The 19,704-nt window shown below is 42.4% G+C and overlaps 1 protein-coding gene across 2 annotated transcripts in view; it reads left to right on the top strand.

Annotated features, from left to right (window-relative positions):
- bmp2k (BMP2 inducible kinase) overlaps window positions 1-19,704 on the top strand; it is an 81,287-nt gene that overhangs the window by 36,977 nt on the left and 24,606 nt on the right. For both annotated transcript variants that reach the window (XM_080738101.1, XM_080738100.1), the window contains exons 4-11: window positions 339-481; window positions 4,463-4,584; window positions 6,394-6,475; window positions 11,393-11,525; window positions 15,256-15,359; window positions 15,868-15,947; window positions 16,237-16,382; window positions 16,734-16,945. In XM_080738101.1, the coding sequence (XP_080594227.1) occupies window positions 339-481; window positions 4,463-4,584; window positions 6,394-6,475; window positions 11,393-11,525; window positions 15,256-15,359; window positions 15,868-15,947; window positions 16,237-16,382; window positions 16,734-16,945 (1,022 nt within the window). The remainder of the gene's footprint in view (window positions 1-338; window positions 482-4,462; window positions 4,585-6,393; window positions 6,476-11,392; window positions 11,526-15,255; window positions 15,360-15,867; window positions 15,948-16,236; window positions 16,383-16,733; window positions 16,946-19,704) is intronic.

The following is a 19,704-nucleotide window of genomic DNA, read 5'->3' as shown; positions in this document are numbered from 1 at the left end:
GCACTTTAGGGCCTACCCAATAAAACCCTTGATGCGGCATAGTTTTGCTTATTTTTTGAAAGTTTGTTTGGTATATCCATCTTTTAGTCCAAACTCGTAGCGGCTGGCAAGACTACACTTCTCAAGCATTTAAATAGGGGAAACAAACAGGGGGGACCAAACCCGCTTCTTCTGCCTGTTGCTGTTTTAGGTCACGCCTAAACCGAATCACGTGGCCCGTTTAAAATGAATACCCGGCTTTCCTCTGAGGTGGAAAGTCTGGTGACGCGAGGTTAATGATTTGCTAAGATGTGGTGACAGATTTTGTTGACCTGCGTTGTGTTGTGTCCTCTCCTCAGCGGGCCAGGTGGTGAAGCAGATGAACCAGCGTCTGAACGTGGGCTTCACGGAAGCCGAGGTCCTCCACATCTTCTGTGACACCTGCGAGGCCGTGGCCCGCCTGCACCAGTGCAAGACCCCCGTCATCCACCGGGACCTCAAGGTGAGACCACCTCCCCCCAACCCAACCCCCTCTCCCTGTGTGCACCAGGGCTCATCAACGGGCATGTGCACACATAGACATCAAAGGGTGCTTGAGCCCCTGGCCTTTTATTAGTCTGTAAAAAGTGCCCTCTCCAGACCATGAATGTAGTTTTTTTGTTTTACTATGGTGAAAGAAATACAAATGCCCTCTTTCCTTGCCATACCTGAAGGCAGCAAGACAATTTGCCTTGTCCAAACTCTCCTGAACTTGAATGCAGCATCTTATGTTGAAAGAATTGCCCTCTCTGTGTAGAAATTCCATGCCATTATGCCACATCTCCAGTATTGACTTGATTTTGCTTAGATCAGTGTGGTATCACGCACCGAAAATAGCAGACCTCCGAGTTTGGAGGTCTGCTATTTTCGATATTTTCACCAAAAGGCCCTTTTAGAAATGTCAGCCCCTGCCTCTCTAACATTCTGTGCACGTCCCTGCTCATCAATGTGTCCGTTACACAGACACAATGGGACAAAAACAGACAAAGACTCTGCCGCCTCAGTGGCAAACCTTTAGATTTTCTGTTTTGCACACTTCTATTATGTTCATATTTTGATCATAATACCCAATTACTGAATGTCAAGTCTCCAGGTTTTCTTCAGAATATGTATTACAATGATTTACTATGACACTACCGTGATTACGGCACATTACATTAGGAGTCCAGTCCACAAGTACTAGTGGTTCTCAAACGGACCCCCCATAACTCTTGAGTGTACAAATGGACCTGTACGGCTCCATTTGGTTCCATTTGTACACTCTCAGAGTTACAGACCTGCAAAAATGGTATATTGACAAATGCCTGCTACAAGCCTACATGTGAACATGGCAATGTTTTATCTAAATGTCCTTCTCATCTTATACCCTGTTGTAAGTCTGTGTTCGGTGCGCAGGCATGGACATGGCCAAAAGCCAACTAGAAATGCACTATTGTCACATGCTTTATATATATAAAGCGTACATATGGTGTAACTGACTTGGCAAAAGAAATGTATACAGCAAATGAATGGCACAGCTCCTGACCCTAATCATACTCCTCTGCCAAGTTTGCCGTTCTTGAGTTATCGCTGTGACAAACAAAGAGGCGAGAACTACAATACACCCGCTCCGCTTGGCGGGAGTGAAATAAACATGTTCTACTTGCCCACAGGTCTTGCCCACTTGCCCGAAAAGTAAATTGTCCATTATGAAATGATAGGTAGAAATGGAATTACCGTCCAAATCTATTTAACACTTATTATTTTACACTCTGGCATACAAATGTGGGTATGAAATGTTTTAATCACACAGCTCCAAACACCTACATACTGTAGCTATGAATATGGGTTGACACTTGTTATTTAATATATTACATATTTTAAGTGTTTTAAGTGTAGCAACAGTGAAAACATCACTTTATAGGTAAACAGTGCTCTTATTTTACATTACACAGACCACCAGAACGTTTGGGTGTTTAGACATCTCGTTTTGTGTTTATAGACGGTTGTGTCCCCCCCTCAAACAAACAACCTGAAAGCAAACTCCACCTGCCCGAAAGTTCTATTTACCTGCCAGGGTCAGGTAGGCAACACTGTTATACGCCTGCTTATACAGTTGTGCTTATGGGTCCATTTGGTTCCATTTGTACACCCTCAGAGTTAGATAAACCCTGAGGATATTACAGTGTAGCTTGAAATGAAATGTATAATGTTTGGGAATCAACGAGTGTAAATGTGCCATCAGTAGGCTGTGTGTCGTTCCCAGTCGGGACTGGTCTATCAACAGTGTGCTCCCTCTGTGTATCTGTTCTCTTCAGCCTTACATGGTTGCTTACATAACTCTGCTGGGACAAAAAGGACCAGAGAGGAAAAAAAACAGCCCTTAACCTCAGAGCTGTCAACAGTGTCAACTGGATAAAAGCCTGTAGTATACCCCGAAACAAAGTTTGAGAACAAACTTTTGTGTTGTCGTGTTACTTGAGGGGCTGCTGTAGATGAGTGGGTAGAGGGACCTTCTGTGAACCAGAAGGTTGCTTGCTTGACTCCAGCCTAAAGCCCTTTGCACACAGGCGCGTTTAACCGCACGGATAAAACGGACAATATAATGTTTTGAAAAGAAAACAATGATTCTCTACGACCTCATGCACACCGGCTCCGAATTAGCCATGCGACGAGTGGCTGCAGCCTTGCGTTTTTTTTCTCGATCGAAACAGTTCGATTTGTGCGTCTTGTCGCATGCGGTAAAAAACTCATCACTTCTTTTATGACTCCTTTTTGGATCGGCAGCGCCGATTCCGCACAGCCTTGCACACCAAATCCAATGCGTTTTATTCATGCCGCAAACAGAAAAAACCTGTGTGCAAAGGGCTTAAGAGTCGAAATGTCCCTGAGCAAGGCAATTAAAACACAATCAATGCCAGGTATTTATTAATTCAGGTCGGTAAACCTTGCCAGCGTTTTTCATTAATATTAACTTATTTTGAAGACCCACAGTGGTCAAGCCACTACGTGTCCACGTTGTGTACATTCACGCTGTCTAATGTCCACCGAACATGCCTTCTTTCACCCAGAAAATAACAATTGTTACCACGATGGTCTGCTGCTTAGTTACGGCCCGTTATGGCGGATGTTTACAGACACCCAAAGCATCATGGGAAACTGAGTTTAATATAAAACTACGAAAAGACTGATTGGCGAGAACAGTATAGTCTTCAATGGTACTGAACCTGAATTTGAAGGAAAAAAAAAGTATATACTTGTCAATGGCATTGACAGTGTTAAGCTTAAGCTGGCAGCACACTTCAGACGAAGTTGAAACTTCCGCTTGAGAGGGACTGTAGTGGTTTGTACCTCCTAACCTCCTCAGACAATGTGTCAGAACCATCCGTTGCATGTTGCCACAGCAGCAAATAAAACAATATGAACACTTTGAATTTCTGACCTATCACTCACAATGTTTGCATAGGTGTCTCTTCAGCAAGGCAGCGTGTTTGTTCTTTCTCTTCCGCAACAACATAGTTTTGTTCTCAAGACGTCGCTGACTGTACTTTGTTTCTGCAAGAAGAAGTATGCTGCAGCCGTTAACCCCCTAGCAGCTGAGTAGCCAGACATCAGCTGGGTGAAGCTTTCAAAGCAAGTCTCCTCCCCCCGGAGAACAGCAAATCAATACCTCCCCCTTAAGGCTTATTCATAGTCCAGGGTGGAGTGAGCGCAACCACAGTTTTCCCGGTGAACCTGAGCGCAACACTGGGGGCGCGGGAGTGTGGGGAACACACACCACTGACTATTGCCGATGATGGAGAGGTTATATAGCGACTAAGAGACTCGTCGCCGATTGCAAGATATTTAAATGTTATTTGGGGCCATGATGATAACCTCTTCTTCCCATTACTAGACTAAGGATTTATATTGTCTGTGTTATTGTTTACAACTACAATTATTCACGTATGGCAGGATTGCGGTTCCACTAGTTTTACTAGTAGGCTAATGATTTCCTTTATCCTCATCGAATCTTGCGCTAATGCACGCAACTGTTTTCGCCAGGTTTTAAGGTCTTGTTTTAGGTGTTTCTCATAAGCTCGCGACCCTCCTTGCCCATCGGCCCCCACCGTTGCGCTCAGGTTTACCGGAAAAAACTGCTGGTTGCGGAGTGAGCAGCTATCACCGCGGTGTAGTTAAGTCCATAAACCACAACATTTTCTGACATCACCTAAAAAGGTGATAGCTTATCAACGTAAAAATTTAAGAGCTAGCTCTTCCTACTGCAATTGGTTCGTTGTTGGCTCGGGTCAAAGAGTAAACTAGCTGGGTGTAATTTAGAAAGGTAAAGTCAGAGTGATGACAGAAATCCATAGGCTTTCTGTTATGTCAGCAGTATTGTTAAAGAGTCCTCTCCTCCTCTCCTCTCCTCTCCTCTCCTCTCCTCTCCTCTCCTCTCCTCTCCTCTCCTCTCCTCTCCTCTCAGGTGGAGAACATCCTCCTCAATGACCAGGGGAACTATGTGCTGTGTGACTTTGGCAGTGCCACACACAAGGTGTTGCTGCCGCATAAAGACGGAGTGACCGCTGTGGAGGACGAGATCAAGAAGTGAGTGAGTGTGTGCCTGAGGAGGGCAGGGCAGCCGACACAATCATTACACAATCGTCTAGTTTGGCAATATTATTTGAGATAATCGCAATTATTTTTGCATAATCCTCGTGAACGTTTTCCATATTGAAAACTATTCATACATTTTCAAATATTGGAAGAAAAAAATAAAATGGCAGATCTCCAAGCTTTTAGATCAGCTATTTCTGCTAATTAGAGAAAAATAAAGACTTTTCTTTCTATATTTAGGTTGTTTGTCATGTCTGACCTGTGCAACTTTGGTTGACAAAACCTAAAAGGCAAACAGAAATGATATATATTTTTTGCAATCATCAGTGCGTTGGATATGTAAATGACAAGAAAGCTGCACTTGATACTAATCAAGACTTGGGATGGAACGATATGAACATTTCATATCACGATTATTGTGACAAAAGAAATCGCGATTTACAATATTATCACGATAATCAAAATCTGTGTCGCGATGCGACGCGTTGTGAGCTTATAGATCGGCTATTTTTTGGCCAAGACATTTGATAGAGAGTGAAAAAAAGACTGTATCAAGTACGTATATTTTTAAGTACCTTTTACCAATTATAGAGGGTTTAAATGGTACCGGATATGCAGCTCGGCAAATAAAAGGTGAATTGATCCCAGTGAGAACGATATCACGATAAATTAAATCTCCACGATACGATTATCGTCAGTGTTTTTTATCCCGATAAACGATAATATCGCGTATCGTCCGATCCCAAATCAAGACCGTATACTTGTGTCTGCTGCCAGCCATCTGCAGCAGTTGCACAGTTCTGCCATGCTTGCCTACAGGCCAGTGTAGCCCTTAACGCTCCATTTGCTCAGTCTGTTTAAAAACCTTTTTGGGTAAGCCTCCTTTTCATGTAGTGAAGTGTTTCGAGAGCCGATTACAATCCGACACACATATTATTGCTGCTGTTTTATAGGATTAGTAAATTAATGTTCAAATTAATTATTTACTATGAAATCACACAAATCCCGTATAATACTGAGTTCATACTCTGTATTATACGGGATTCGCTGCTAAATCCGAGTTGTCCGGGTGATTTGTTTTCCCACATTTACAGCAGTGATAAGCAGCCAACTTACTGTGGCCCTTATCGTCGTTACATGGCACATCATAAAGACATAAACTATGGTTTATTGACCCAGCACTGTCACATCTTCACACTCAACCAACGCACGACAGAAAGTTATCTCTCACCTAGTTTTGTGTCCTAGTTGGTATTTAACACACAGGGTGCCGATCCCTACTGAAATCAGGATTTCAAATCCGACCTTTTCCCGACTAAAGTCGGGATATAACGTTTCTTATATTAACCTATTCTGGCAACGCTCGACACAGCGATTTACTCGTCTGTGTCTCACGTGGCTCAAGGTCACCTGAGACCTGCGTAGGAAGAAAAAAATCATGTATTCAGAAGGAGATCTCTGATAGTTACATCAAAGAAAAGGACCCGCACATTGTCAGGAATTTGCGGGGGAAAAAAATAAAATGTTGCTCTTTGTGTGGGTCCTTTTCTTTGATGTCACTATCAAAGATCACCTTCTATTCTAAATACTACAAAGTATAAAATAAAGCCAATAGCACAGTGTCACCTGACCTCATGACATCACAAGTTTGATCATGTCACATGGTCATTATTTGAATGTGTATCTTTATTCTTTACTATGTCTAGGTACTGTGTAGATGCAGCTAAATTACAGAAAAAGCTCATTTGAACATTGTACACCACGCTGTCATATCTGATCCGTTCTGTTCTTGTTGCACAGGTACACCACGCTGTCGTATCGCGCCCCAGAGATGATCAACGTGTACGCAGGGAAAGCCATCACCACTAAGGCTGATATATGGGTAAGGCCCTCTGTGTGTGTACGCCTGTGTCTGTGTGGGTATGTTGGCGTTTATTAGCAGCACATCCATTGCTCTGTGTGTGTGTTTGTGTGGATGAACTGTATGACTCATAATGATCAATTACGTCACAAGTTTTCTCTGGCCCCAGGGCTGTACAGCATGACAGTCCACTTTGTGTTACATTACTATAACTGAGTTGTTAAATTGGCAAGGGAAACCTTACCTTGCACAGGACATGTTAATGAGTGTCACATTGCTACTACCAAACACGAGGTATAGAGATGAATCAAACCTGGGACTGTCATGTCCGTTGTGCTGTAGGTATTGGGCAGTCGCTGTCATCATGAAAGGAGAACTTGTTGCTGACAGACTTGTATGTTAATAACTACTGTATTGTAGGAGAAACAGATTTAAATGAGGAGGGAAAACGGGTAAATGAACTTGCTGGACAACAACCAGTTCAGCCTGCTTTCAGTATAATTTGACTGGTAAGACTGACCCTGTAAACCTCCCCACACACATTTCTGTGTTGTCGCCGCTGTGGTATCCTACCACCGACTCACCTACCAGTGAGGAGCCCCCACCGGGAGGACGTAGTCGTAGGGCCTTCGTCCTATACTCCTTCTGCCCCAACACTCCCCGCTGACAGGTGCCCTGCCCTTCCACGTAGGACTATGCGCAATGACCAATATCAAGTGTAAAATCAGGCATTCGACGCCATCATTCGACAAAATCAACTGTATATTTAGTCGACATAAGTCTTATCATATTTAGTCGAGTAAAAGTAGACTAAAACATTGACTAAATTACTAAATGACATTTTATTCGAAAGACAACACTCAAAATCAACACTGGTTGGTGTGCCTTGGAGGAAGTTGTTGTGGTGGAGGGGAAGCCTGTCTGAAGCCTGTCTTCACCCTGGCAGTTATTGTAGCCCCGCAGCCCCTGGCCCGCCCCGGGCTGTGTTCCTCCACAATCTGTCCCTGAGCTCCTCCTCTCCTCCCATAAAACATTCAGCACGCTCATTCATAACACTGTCTGGGGTTATGAGCACACGCACACACACACACACACACACACACACACACACACACACACACACACACACACACACACACACACACACACACACACGCTATCTTGGCCAGTTCATTGACTGGGTGTCGGCGGCATTTCTGCTTCAGTAAGCAGTAAAATTGGTAGAGAGAGAGAAACCTTGACTGCAGAGAAGGGATGACGGTCTAGTTGAGGGGGCGTGTCCCGGTGGAAAAGTGACGCAGGTTGCATACTCTATGACACCATGTCCTTTCCTCAGGAAAACCTCTCCTGTTTGAATGGACAACAATTACAGTAAGCCTCGCCAAACATCTCGACAGGTACTTTTGAAGGTGTCCTGGGTGATTTGAAGGTGTGACGTGCAGCCAGGCATTCGTACTTTACGGACTATAAGTCGTGTCTTTTTTCCCATGTTTTGAACACTGCGGCCTATACAACGATGCGGCTAATCTATAGATTTTTACAGCTAGCGGCCACCAGGGGCGCTCTAGCAGGAAGCAGAGAGGACACATGCGGCTTATAGTCAAGTGCGGCTTGTATATGTACATTTGCTTTTCGTTCGAAATTTTGCTGGTGCGGCTTATATTCAGGTGCGGCTTATAGTCCAGCAATTACGGTACTTTTGATGCAGTAATGGTGTTTTTTATTTTCCGTCTTTTTTTCCCCACTGTCATCTGGGGACACACCCACCCCCCCACTGACATTAAGGGGTCATGCCTAAGCTTAAAGCTAGGCTTGGGGTGTGGTGCGATGCGAGAGTGCAAACTGGTAGCTAACAGGTAGCTATCAGTGTGTCGTCATAGCCGGGGACCCAGTGACCCAAAATGTGAGATGAGCCGTGATGTCATGCTGTACTTTTTATTTCTGTTTTATCTATTAGTTTGGTCATTAAGGTCCACAGAATGAGAGGTCTGCTCTGCCGGAAACATCGCAAAATAAAGTTTTGGACATTTTTATATTCACTGCCCCACAAAACTGTGACAAGTGATGACAGTTTTGTGGGGCCGTTTTTAGCCCAAGGAATGTTTTTCATGCAAAACAAATGCTTGCAATGGATTCAGAATCATGAAGAACCCCTTGTTTGACCCCTCACATGCTACTTAAAGCAGATTTCTTTCTTTTTAAAATATTTTTATTTTCCTGTATAGTGAAGTCGTTGGGACAGTGAATATACAAATGGCCATGACTTTTTTTTCGCGATGTTTCCGGCAGAGCAGACCTCTCATTCTGTGGACCTTAATGACCAAACTAATATATAAAACGGAAATAAAAGGTACAGCATGACATCACAGGTTCAACCCTATTCCTTGATCTTTTGGGCCTGTGGGTCCCTGACTATCATTAGCTCAGTGCCTCCCAACTTCATCAAGTCATGAGTCATGAGTTTCATCCCGTCATGTGCTCTCTCTCTCCCTTATTTCCTTATTTTTGCTGCTAATTAAAGCACAAAAATGTCCAAGAAATGGCATGTATCCACTTTACCCTGAGAAACAGGTTTTGTTAGGTGTGTGCTGCAACTGTGGGCAGGACAGCCAAGGGTGTCCTGTAGGGGTGTAACAATATAGTAACTGAATCGAAAAATCGTGTTAGTTCATAATGTGTCCATGCATTTGCTAAAGAATTACAGTGTTTAGTTATTTATATCCATAATACGTTTTCCCTTAAAAACGTGCACTATTGACACGTTTCACACAGATTGAATATCTTTGCAAAGTAGTTACTATATCGATTTTAAATCATTGAATCGAATCGTATCACTATGACTGAACCAATATCGTCCATGTATCGTATCGTCAACCATGTATCGTGATGCATATCGGAACGCTATTAAATTTATCGTTACAACCCTTGTATTTTGTGATGCCAGACTGTTTATAGCCCCAGTGGGACTCTGAGGATGGCCATGTTCATGATTCCCAGAGGATTCCCTTACTGACTTTGGTGACCCCATGGCGTTAGCTCTAGCACCTAGTTCTATTACGCCCAAACTTTCCACTTTCAGACACTTTACTCCCCCAAAAGACAAATAATAATAAAAAAAAGGTTATTGCCTGAACTGTTGTGGAATTTGCTGTGCACCTAACCTTCATGTTCCCTTGAAGTTGCCCCCCACTGATTTTGGTCACCCATATATGATTATCCTTTCTCAAAATGTTGGTTGCCCAGAAACTTTCATTTCATACTCCATGGAAGGTGATTCTACAAATGCTTTCTAAAGCAGTATTTCTAAAAAAAGATCGTGCCATGGGACTCCCGCAGAACCACCTATCTGATTTTTTTTTGTGCCAGGGACCCCCAAAAGAAAAATTTCAAACACTTTTCAAGAAGTGAGCGAGCCTATAACCTCTCTAGCGCCACCCTTTGGGGGAAACAAATATTTGTTTTGGAAGTATTTTGATATAATTTAATAAAAGCAAAATGTTGGTAACAAAAAAATTAAGGGACCCATAAAAATGTCTGACACACAAATGGGTCCCGACCCAGTGCTTGGGAACCAATGCTCTAGAACAGTGGTTCTCAAAGTGGATTCCAGGGACTCTGTAGGTACCTTTAGAGGGGTCTAAATTGACCCATACACGTCTGTAACTCTTGACAGCGTACATATTTTCTTTACTGTCAGATTGACCCATACACGTCTGTAACTCTTGACAGCGTACATATTTTCTTTACTGTCAGAGTTGATGGGAGATCTTGTAATTTGAAAGTTTGAGAAACACTGCTCTAGAACCACCCATCGGCCAATTTTCATTTGGGTGTTAGAAGCGTCACAGACTCTAGACTTGTTCTGAGGACACTATTCAGTGTTTTAATTAGACGGGATGGTGTAGAGAGACAGGAAGGCGCCACTCACAAGGAACATGCTGTCGGTGTGCTAATTGGCCATGATGCCACTGGCTACCACAGGAACTGTTGTTGTTCGTTTCAGTAGTTTTTTGGGGTAGTTTTTACCCTTGAACACTTGTTGATTTGATTGACCAATTGCTTTTATTGATATTCAACAACATGTAATGTTTTCTCTACAATTATTCCTTGCATTCTGTTTAACCCATTTAGGATGGGAACCCCATTTTGTAACTTTACCTTTCAAGACAAGAACATTTTTTGGTATATTGTTGTTGTCGGGTGGAAACCATAGCTGACCTTGTGGGTCAGCTATGTGTGACAGTCTTGTATGATGAATCAAGGCTTTACTTTACGTACAGATTTGAAACTTGGAGATACAAGGTCTCTGCCCGACAGTGACGATATAGCAACATTTTGTTTTGAAATTCTTTGATAAATATTTGATGTTTTTCTGAAAACTTCAGGTCAGGATTTAGAAGGCGTCAGTCCTAAATGGGTCTTTATTTTTCTCTGAAAAGTTCAGTATCATCCAGAAAATTCTAATTCATTAAGATATGAAAGTGTTCAACAACTCTGGTTCATAGTTGAACACTTGACACAATCTGATTGTTTTCCACAGACATTGTCAGTTAACATACTATACTTATGGTTACATTATGGCACTTCTATTTGACTTGGTTGGTTCCAGGTACCTTGTTTTCACTAGTTTGGGTCCGGGCAAACGTCTAATTTCTCTTTTGGGTCTCGAGCTAAAAGGTTTAGGAAGCATGCCTCAGATGCAGATCGCTTGGAACATTGAAACAAAAAATGAATAACAAGGCACTAATTTTACTGGATGTGAAAACAAAAAGAATCGAGTTGAGCCAGCAACATGCAGTGAAAGAAAGCGCCAATTTAGTCTTATGAAATGATGTGCAATGGTGTCTTATGTAGTATGATGAATGTCAGTGTAAATAATTTAACGCGTATTTGCATATAAGTGATGTACTGTAACCGTGGCTCTGTATCTTTTTGCAGGCACTCGGATGCTTGTTGTACAAGCTGTGTTTCTTCACGCTTCCGTTCGGGGAGAGTCAAGTGGCCATATGTGACGGAACCTTTATCGTTCCGGATAACTCCAAATACTCCTTGAAGTTGCACTGCTTAATCCGTAAGTAGATGTTTTAAACCTGCATTAATTGACACAGTCTCTCACTTGAATGCAGTGGTGGAAAGTAACTAAGTACATTTACTCAAGTGCTGTGCTTTAGTCCAATTGTGAGGTACTTACTTTACTTGAGTTTGTACATTGTTCAATACTTCTACTCCACTACATCTCAGAGGTACAATTTTACTTTTTACTCCACTACAATTGATTGAAACCTTTAGTTACAAATTACTTATTTTGTAGATATCTATACTATAATTTTGCGAATGTCTGAGTGAGTGAGTGAGTGAGTAATGTCTGAGTGAGTGAGTGAGTGAGTGAGTGAGTGAGTGAGTGAGTGAGTGAGTGAGTGTCTGTCTGTCTGTCTGTCTGTCTGTCTGTCTGTCTGTCTGAAACAGCGTTTCTCCTCATTGGCTGGAGCAATTGATCTGAAATCGCATCACCATTAGCATATGAACACACCTGACATAACTGTGAAGCCCGTTTGTCACTTTCACAAATCATATGCTGTATATTAGCATTTTTATGGTGTATCTATTATCTATTCTGCATCTAGCTTGAGGCGTTTCTCCTCAGTGGCTGGAGCAATTGATCTGAAATCGCATCACCATTAGCATATGAACACACCTAACATAACTGTGAAGCCCGTTTGTCACTTTCACAAATCATATGCTGTATATTAGCATTTTTATGGTGTATCTATATCTATTCTGCATCTAGCTTGAGGCATATCTATTCTGCATCTAGCATGAGGCAACATGTTTAACCAGTGTGTGTGTGTGTGTGTGTGTGGGGGGGGGGGGGGGGTTTGTACAAAATCATGCAGATCGGTACACAGTATCTCTGGAGCCATTAAACGAAACAGGTATTTCTTACATTGATGCTCCTACATATTATCATGCAAGCACCAGTTAAAGTTACTTTCCATCCCTCATATACTGTGTGCACAGTGCACATCCCATAACCCACACACTGCACATCATTTTGGAGCTCATATCTTTGAACGGGTAAGGGCTAGTAGTTAAAACATACATTAACCAAATAGTCCCTATTTTATAGCTTCCAATTAAAAACAATAGCCGATCTGCAAACTCACCCGAAGTCGCGATGGGATTTTGAGCTGGTGGATCTGCTATTTTCAAAGCAGTCTGACAAATTTGGCATACTTTTAATTTGAATACTTTATGTACATTAGTTTTTTAAATACATTTAGACTTTTACTCAAGTAAATAGTGTTTAATACAGTGTTTTTACTTGTAACAAACTATTTAAAATCTAAGAACTTCTTCCATCACTGCTTGCAGGTTGCTCATATTCCCATCTCTTTTCTTTTCTTTTCTTTTCTTTTCTTTTCTTTTGTTTTCTTTTCTTTTCTTTTCTTTTTATTTCAAGGATATGCCTTTAAACCCAGTTGTAGGCAATATGCACTGGACCGCAGGCGATACTATCTGGCCCGGTAAATTATGTTGTAAATAATTTACACTATCCGACTGTCCCACTTATGCTATAACACTGGTTCTCAAACTTTTTCATGTCAAGGACCCCCAAATTGACTCTTATTAGCTTCTGGACCTCCATTTAAAAAATATATATATCCCAGGGATCCCATAAGAGAAGATTTGTATGGCTCTAGCAGTGATTCTCAACCATTTTAATCTAGAGGACCCCCAGTTTGACATGCATACTAGGCTAATGGACCCCCATTTCTATCTATGGGACCCCGATTTATATTGTAAAATCAATGTTAATTTAACTCGGAGTGTACAAATGGAACCGTTAGGGTCCATTCGTACACTCTTGAGTTACAGACCCATAAGGGTCCATTTGGTTCCTATCTATGATTTAGCTGGGGACCCCCTGGAACTCCCTTAAGGACCCCAGGGGGGGTCCCTGGACCCCACTTTGAGAACCACTGTGCTAATATGTCCAAATTGAGAATCTACCACCTGAAGAATGCTTGTATGCGTGCTGTGAGTGACAGGCCAGCATTTCACCTTGTTTCTCACCATATCCAAGAAAAGGCCATGAGCTCCAATGAAAGAGCTTTTTTATCTGTTTTCCGAAAAGGGAGTATGACTGTCTGGGTCCAGATAAAGGATGTGGTCTCCTCCTGCACACACACAAAAAAAAAGATTACGTAATTACGTTACGGCCCATTTCTGGGGTCTATTTGGTCTCCTGGTAGTCCCCGAACCTGAGGTTGACGAACTGTGATAGACAGTTTGTTTCATTGATCAACCGTCCGTTAGTTGTGTTTTTAAGAACGTCTTGTGAGCTTCTTTTATCACAGACTTAGGTTCTCACACAAAGGACCCCCAAAATTACATGTATTTGGCCGCGGACCCCCATCTCAAAATATATTATTCCAGAGACCCCCCCCCCCCCCCCCAGAAATTTGAGTTACAAATGTTCTCTTTTGAAAAGGTATATTCAAAGAGAGGTCTTTTTTCAAAAATAGCAGATCTACAAGCTCGCAGCGCGGCACTCGGTGCCGCGCTGTGAGCTTGTATATCTGCTATTTTTCAATAGTTAAAGCATAAAATAATGGTTAAAGTGGTTCCAGGTCTGATGGACGTGTAGGCCTTCAGCACGCTGCCTTTGTTGTGACACAAGATATCATTTAAGTACAGACCTGTGCTGTCAGTCTCTGTGAGGCTGTCAGTCTGACAACTATTTTTAAACGGCTTACTTTCCCCCCGAAATATGTACCTCTTTATCAGAGTGTAGGGTGGATCTGGTGTTTTCTTTCTAAAGTACAATGTGTGCCATGGTCATTATTTGACAAACGGCTCCCCCAAGTGGCCAAAAGTGGATGGAGGTGCCATAGTTTCACAGCTGGTGTTATGTTATGTAGGTATAATGACATGCGAAATATATAAGACACTGATGAATGACTGTCTGTCATTCAGTGTTATTATGAGTTAAAACAGGATCTCATTTGAAACAAACCATAGGCTTTCTTGGGCATATCCTTTTAGTTGACCTCGTATCAGTGTCACAAAACTGTACCTTTCCTATGCAAACTTCTAATAGTTTTCAATCAATCAATCAATCAATAAAAAAAAATCAATCAATCAATAAAAAGATCTATCAAAATGAAGGGTTTTCATGCTGAAATACATTGCTCACTTTTGTGCATTTCTAATCTTTGCCAAAGCATACTTAACAAGAAAGGCTTTAAAAGAGATGTCAACTGAACACTTTGCCTTGGAGATCTTACACGCCATTATAATACATCTTGATGCTAAGACCCAATTACTGAATGTCAGTCTCCAGGTTTTCTTCAGAATATGTATGACACTGGTTTACTACGCCACTTTGTATGGCACACTTAGGACAGTGTATCTCTAACTTCGTTGTACTTGAGTGTGTACAACGGGACCATTTGGTTCCATTTGTACACACTCAGTTACACATCTCACCTGTAATGGTCATTTAGGGCTAGCTCTTTGTGTTTGTCTACGGTACTCATTTCACAGCATTTCACTTTGTGCCACGCTGTTAGCTTATACATCTGCTATTTTTTATTGTTTTCTCTAGTAATTTTCTAGTATTTTTTCTCAATCTTCTCTTCTGGTGGTCCCCCACACAAACTATTTTCAGATGGGGGTCCGTGGATCAAACACGCATCAATCTAGGGGTCCTTGACATGAAAACGTTGGAGAACCGCTGTTCTAGAGCAGCTATGGTTATAAATGACCCTCATCTGTCTTCTGTTTAAACTTATATCCAGGATATATGCTTGAGCCGGACCACGACAACAGACCAGACATCTACCAGGTCTCCTACTTTGCCTTCAAGTTGGCTGGGAAGGACTGTCCGGTGCCAAACCTCTTTGTAAGTCCATCCACTCACGTGTGCTTGTCATGTGTTCGGAAGTATTGATTGAGTTTATTTAAAACCCTTTAAGACCTGGACAGCATCTGTGTCACTCTAGATTTTAACCACTTTAACCCTTATGTTATTCTTTAGCTATTCAAAAATGGTAGATCTATAAGCTCATAGCGCGGCACCGAGTGCCACGCTATGAGCTTGCAGATCTGTTATATTTGAAAAATCAGGAAAATGTCATTTTCAAAGCAAACTTTAACTCAAATCTTTGCTTCAAGGGGGGTGGGTCTCTGGAAAGACATATTTTGAGATTGGGGTCCGCAGTCAAACACATAATTCTGGGTGTCCTTTACATGAAAATGTTTGCACACCACTGGTATAGATTTTTTTCTTTTTTTTTAGAAAATAGTTTTTATTTTTTTTAGAAAAGATTTAGAAGACATTTGTACCGTCAGCCTCAGGTTTTTAATTTAGTAACACATAGCGGTGTTGTGTTGTCCTCCCCTCCCTGCAGAGCTCTCCTCTCCCCACATCCCTCCCAGAGCCACTAACAGCCAGTGAGGTCGCTGCTAAGAAGAGCATGACGAAAGCCAGGTAGGGACGCAGTGCTTGATGTTAGCTACTCTATGGTGTCATGTGCGAGTTTGTTTTCCCCTTCTAAATCCACATTTCTTTAATCTTCTTAAATGGTAAATGGTAAAATTAGTAAAAGAGTTAAATTATAGGCAACTACCCTCAATGTAACAAAAAAAAAAAGAATAATGTAATAGTTTGAACAGCATTCGATAGACTTCACTATATTCGAGTGAGCCTGAAGATAAATCTGTACCCTACAAGATAAATAAGACCAAACATTTTGCTCTCTACCTCTCTCCCCCACCAGAATAACAGAGTCTGTGGGGCCGACGGAGACGTCCATTGCTCCCAGACAGAGACCAAAAGCGGGCAACAGCAACGTGCTGCCCCTGGCCAACACCGTCACCCCGCTGAAAACGGTGCCTTCAGTGCCTGTCAGCAATGGCCAGACAGGTACGCAACACGTCCAGTATAACCCTGCCTACACACATCAATTTAAGTTGTCATTCATAGTAGGGATGGGATGATATGAAAATTTCATATCACGGTTATTGTGACAAAAGAAATCGTGATTTATGATCAAAATCCATTATCCTGGGCCGGAATATTTGCCAAAAAATAGCAGATCTACAAGTTCACAACGCGCCACATTGCGACGTGTTGTGAGCATGTAGATCTGCTATTTTTTGGCAAAGAGATTAGGTAGAGTAAAAAGAAAAAGATAATACGATAATATCGCTTATCGTCCCATCCCTAATTCCTAGTCACTTTTACGTCCTGATTGTCGTGTTGTGTCATGTCCAGCTCCCACCCCCAGCCCTGGACAGCCACCATTGCAGACCCATCCCCAGCCCCAGCCCCAGCCCCAGTCCCAGCCTCAGCCCCAGGCCTCCCATCAGCAGAACCGCGTCCTCCAGCAGCTGCAGCCAGGTGACCTGCGTCTCCAACAGCTCCACCAGCAGCAGCAGCACGCCGTGCAGCAGCAGGCCAATGCACAGCATCTGCAGTACCTCCAGGTACCGTAGCTTTTCAACCATTTTTATTCAATATTACTATTTTATCGCCAGATTAGCAAAAACACTACATTACCCATAAGCCTCAGCAGGGTGCTCGCTGATGGCGTGCGCAGGTGACGCTCAGAGCGCTGGTAAACAGAGCTTCATTCTAGCTCCATGTTATGTGAACGGGGCCTCGCCCGCAATGATATCTTGATGGAGCGACGCGGTCACACATTGAATTGGATTATACAAGTCCACGTTAACGTTATGATGCGGGACCATCACCCGAGCCGATGTATGCACGCACGTCGCACACGCGCCCCGGTGAGTTCCATTAACCCTATGATGGCATCCTATGTGTTAAGTAAAATTTTGAGGTATTTGTACTTTATGTGAGTATTTCTAATTTCCAGGACGTTTACTTCTACTCCACCTCATCTCGGATCCAAATATTGTACTTTTACTCCACTACATTTATTTGAAAACTTTAGTTGCAGATATAAATTATAATAATATAGATTAGAACATATATTAACCACTTTAGCCCTATTTTATACCTTGGCTATTTGAAAATAGCTGATCTACAAGCTTAAAGATCTGCAATTTTCAAACAGTTTGTACTTTTATTTTTGGTACTTTAAGTACATTTTGATGCCAACACTTTCGTACTTTTACTCAAGTAAATGTAGAATTCCTGACTTTTACTTGTAACAGAGTACTTCTACATTGCAGTATTGATACTTTTTGCACCACTGCATGTCAGTACCAACAGGCTGACTCTGAATGCTCTGTGTGTCAGTACCAACAGGCTGACTCTGAATGCTCTCTTGTGTCAGTACCAACAGACTGACTCTGAATGCTCTCAGTGTCAGTACCAACAGGCTGACTCTGAATGCTCTGTGTCAGTACCAACAGGCTGACTGAATGCTCTCTTGTGTCAGTACCAACAGGCTGACTCTGAATGCTCTCTGTGTGTCAGTACCAACAGGCTGACTCTGAATGCTCTGTGTGTGTCAGTACCAACAGGCTGACTCTGAATGCTCTGTGTGTGTCAGTACCAACAGGCTGACTGAATGCACTCTTGTGTCAGTACCAACAGGCTGACTCTGAATGCTCTCTGTGTGTCAGTACCAACAGGCTGACTGAATGCTCTCTTGTGTCAGTACCAACAGGCTGACTCTGAATGCTCTCTGTGTGTCAGTACCAACATTATTTGAATAATTTTTGTGTCAAATCATACATTTATCACTATGTAGAATCCAAATTTGGACCCATGGACTTACTCAATGGCTTCCTTGTACCATATATCAGTCCCGGAATCTTAATATTCTGCTAATAGTGTGGTGCGATGCGTCCAAAAAACAGCTCCCGTAGGATTTTTGTGCTAAAATTGATCTTTTTGCAGATCCTGGTTCTATAGAGTCCAAACTATGAGAAAATGATGGGTGTCAACTTTTCCGGACCCCCACCCCCTTTCTGGGGGTCATCTAGTTTGGGACCTGCATGCCAGAACAGTACGCCATATTAGGGTTGTTTTGTAGGTTTTAAAACATTCTGAGTTCATTTATTACACTTTTGAAGCAGCCAGAATAAGCTTTCTGACTTTTGGTTGGGGTCTTTCCTCACCTGGGACCCCCCAGATGGACCCCTGAGCCTTTCTCAGTACTCGCTCTGCTCCTGCTCCAGAACAATGTCATATTAGATCATAATTGAAGCATAAGCTTTTTTTCTGAAAACAAAAAAAAAGTAGTAACAAATACCTGGGGTCTTCCACAGGGGCTTCAGGACCCCTGGGGGTCCTCGGAGTTACTACCTAGTGTGATAAGAAGTGTACTTCTAAGGATTTCTTTGCTAAAATGTATTTTTTTGACTGCTTTGGCTTTTATAGGGACCAAACTGTCAGAAAATGATGGGTGTCAGATTTTCCTGACCCCAGCCCCCTTTCTGGGGGGTCATCTATGTTAGGACCTCGCAGAACAGTATGTCAGCCAGTTAATGTCCAATTCTCATAATATTAGAGTTGTTTTGAAGGTTTTAAAACATTCTAAGTTCATATATTGCACTTTTGAAGCAGCCAGAATAACCTTTATGACTTTTGGTGGGGGTCTCTCCTCACCTGGGACCCCCGGAATGACCCCTGAGCGCTCTGCTCCTGCTCCAGAACAATTAGATCATACTTGAAGCATAAAAGCTTTTGTACCTGTACCTGGGCTCTGTAGCTAATACCAGGGGTCTTCCACAGGGTCCGGGACCCCCAGGTGTCCTCAGCGTTACTACAGGGGGCCATCCAAACGGCTGTTTACCCATATATGGAGACCCCTGGTACCCATATATGGAGGTCCATGTACTGTATATGGAGATATGCTGTGAGAGCCCAAACATGCTTACTAAGTTATTTGTTATGTGAAAGTACTATGATGTCCATGACAACTGACAACATACCCTTTTATGCCCATACATGGAGATCCCTGTCTGTAGAACCAGTCACACAGATATGGGCTGTCTTGGCCATCTGTCTTGGCCATATATGGATTCTGTTAGTGTGGTATGTGGCCAATGTGGCCTCCATATATGGACATTCCCATATGAAGTCCTGTTAGATATGGGCTTAATATTGAAGACATCAGGGAACTCCATATATGGACCTTGTCATACATCTTGAATCTATGACCTCAGCATCAAAGGCTGGATTGGGGTATGTCCCTGTGACAAATTATTATCATGTCCACTAGGGGTACTTAATGTACATCAAGCAGCCTCACAGAAACAGGACATAG

Source organism: Nannobrachium achirus (assembly GCF_963921795.1).
Source record: "Nannobrachium achirus genome assembly, chromosome: 12".
Lineage (NCBI taxonomy): Eukaryota > Metazoa > Chordata > Actinopteri > Myctophiformes > Myctophidae > Nannobrachium > Nannobrachium achirus.
Note: the sequence above shows the minus strand (reverse complement) of the source record. Positions and strands in the feature narration are given on the sequence as shown.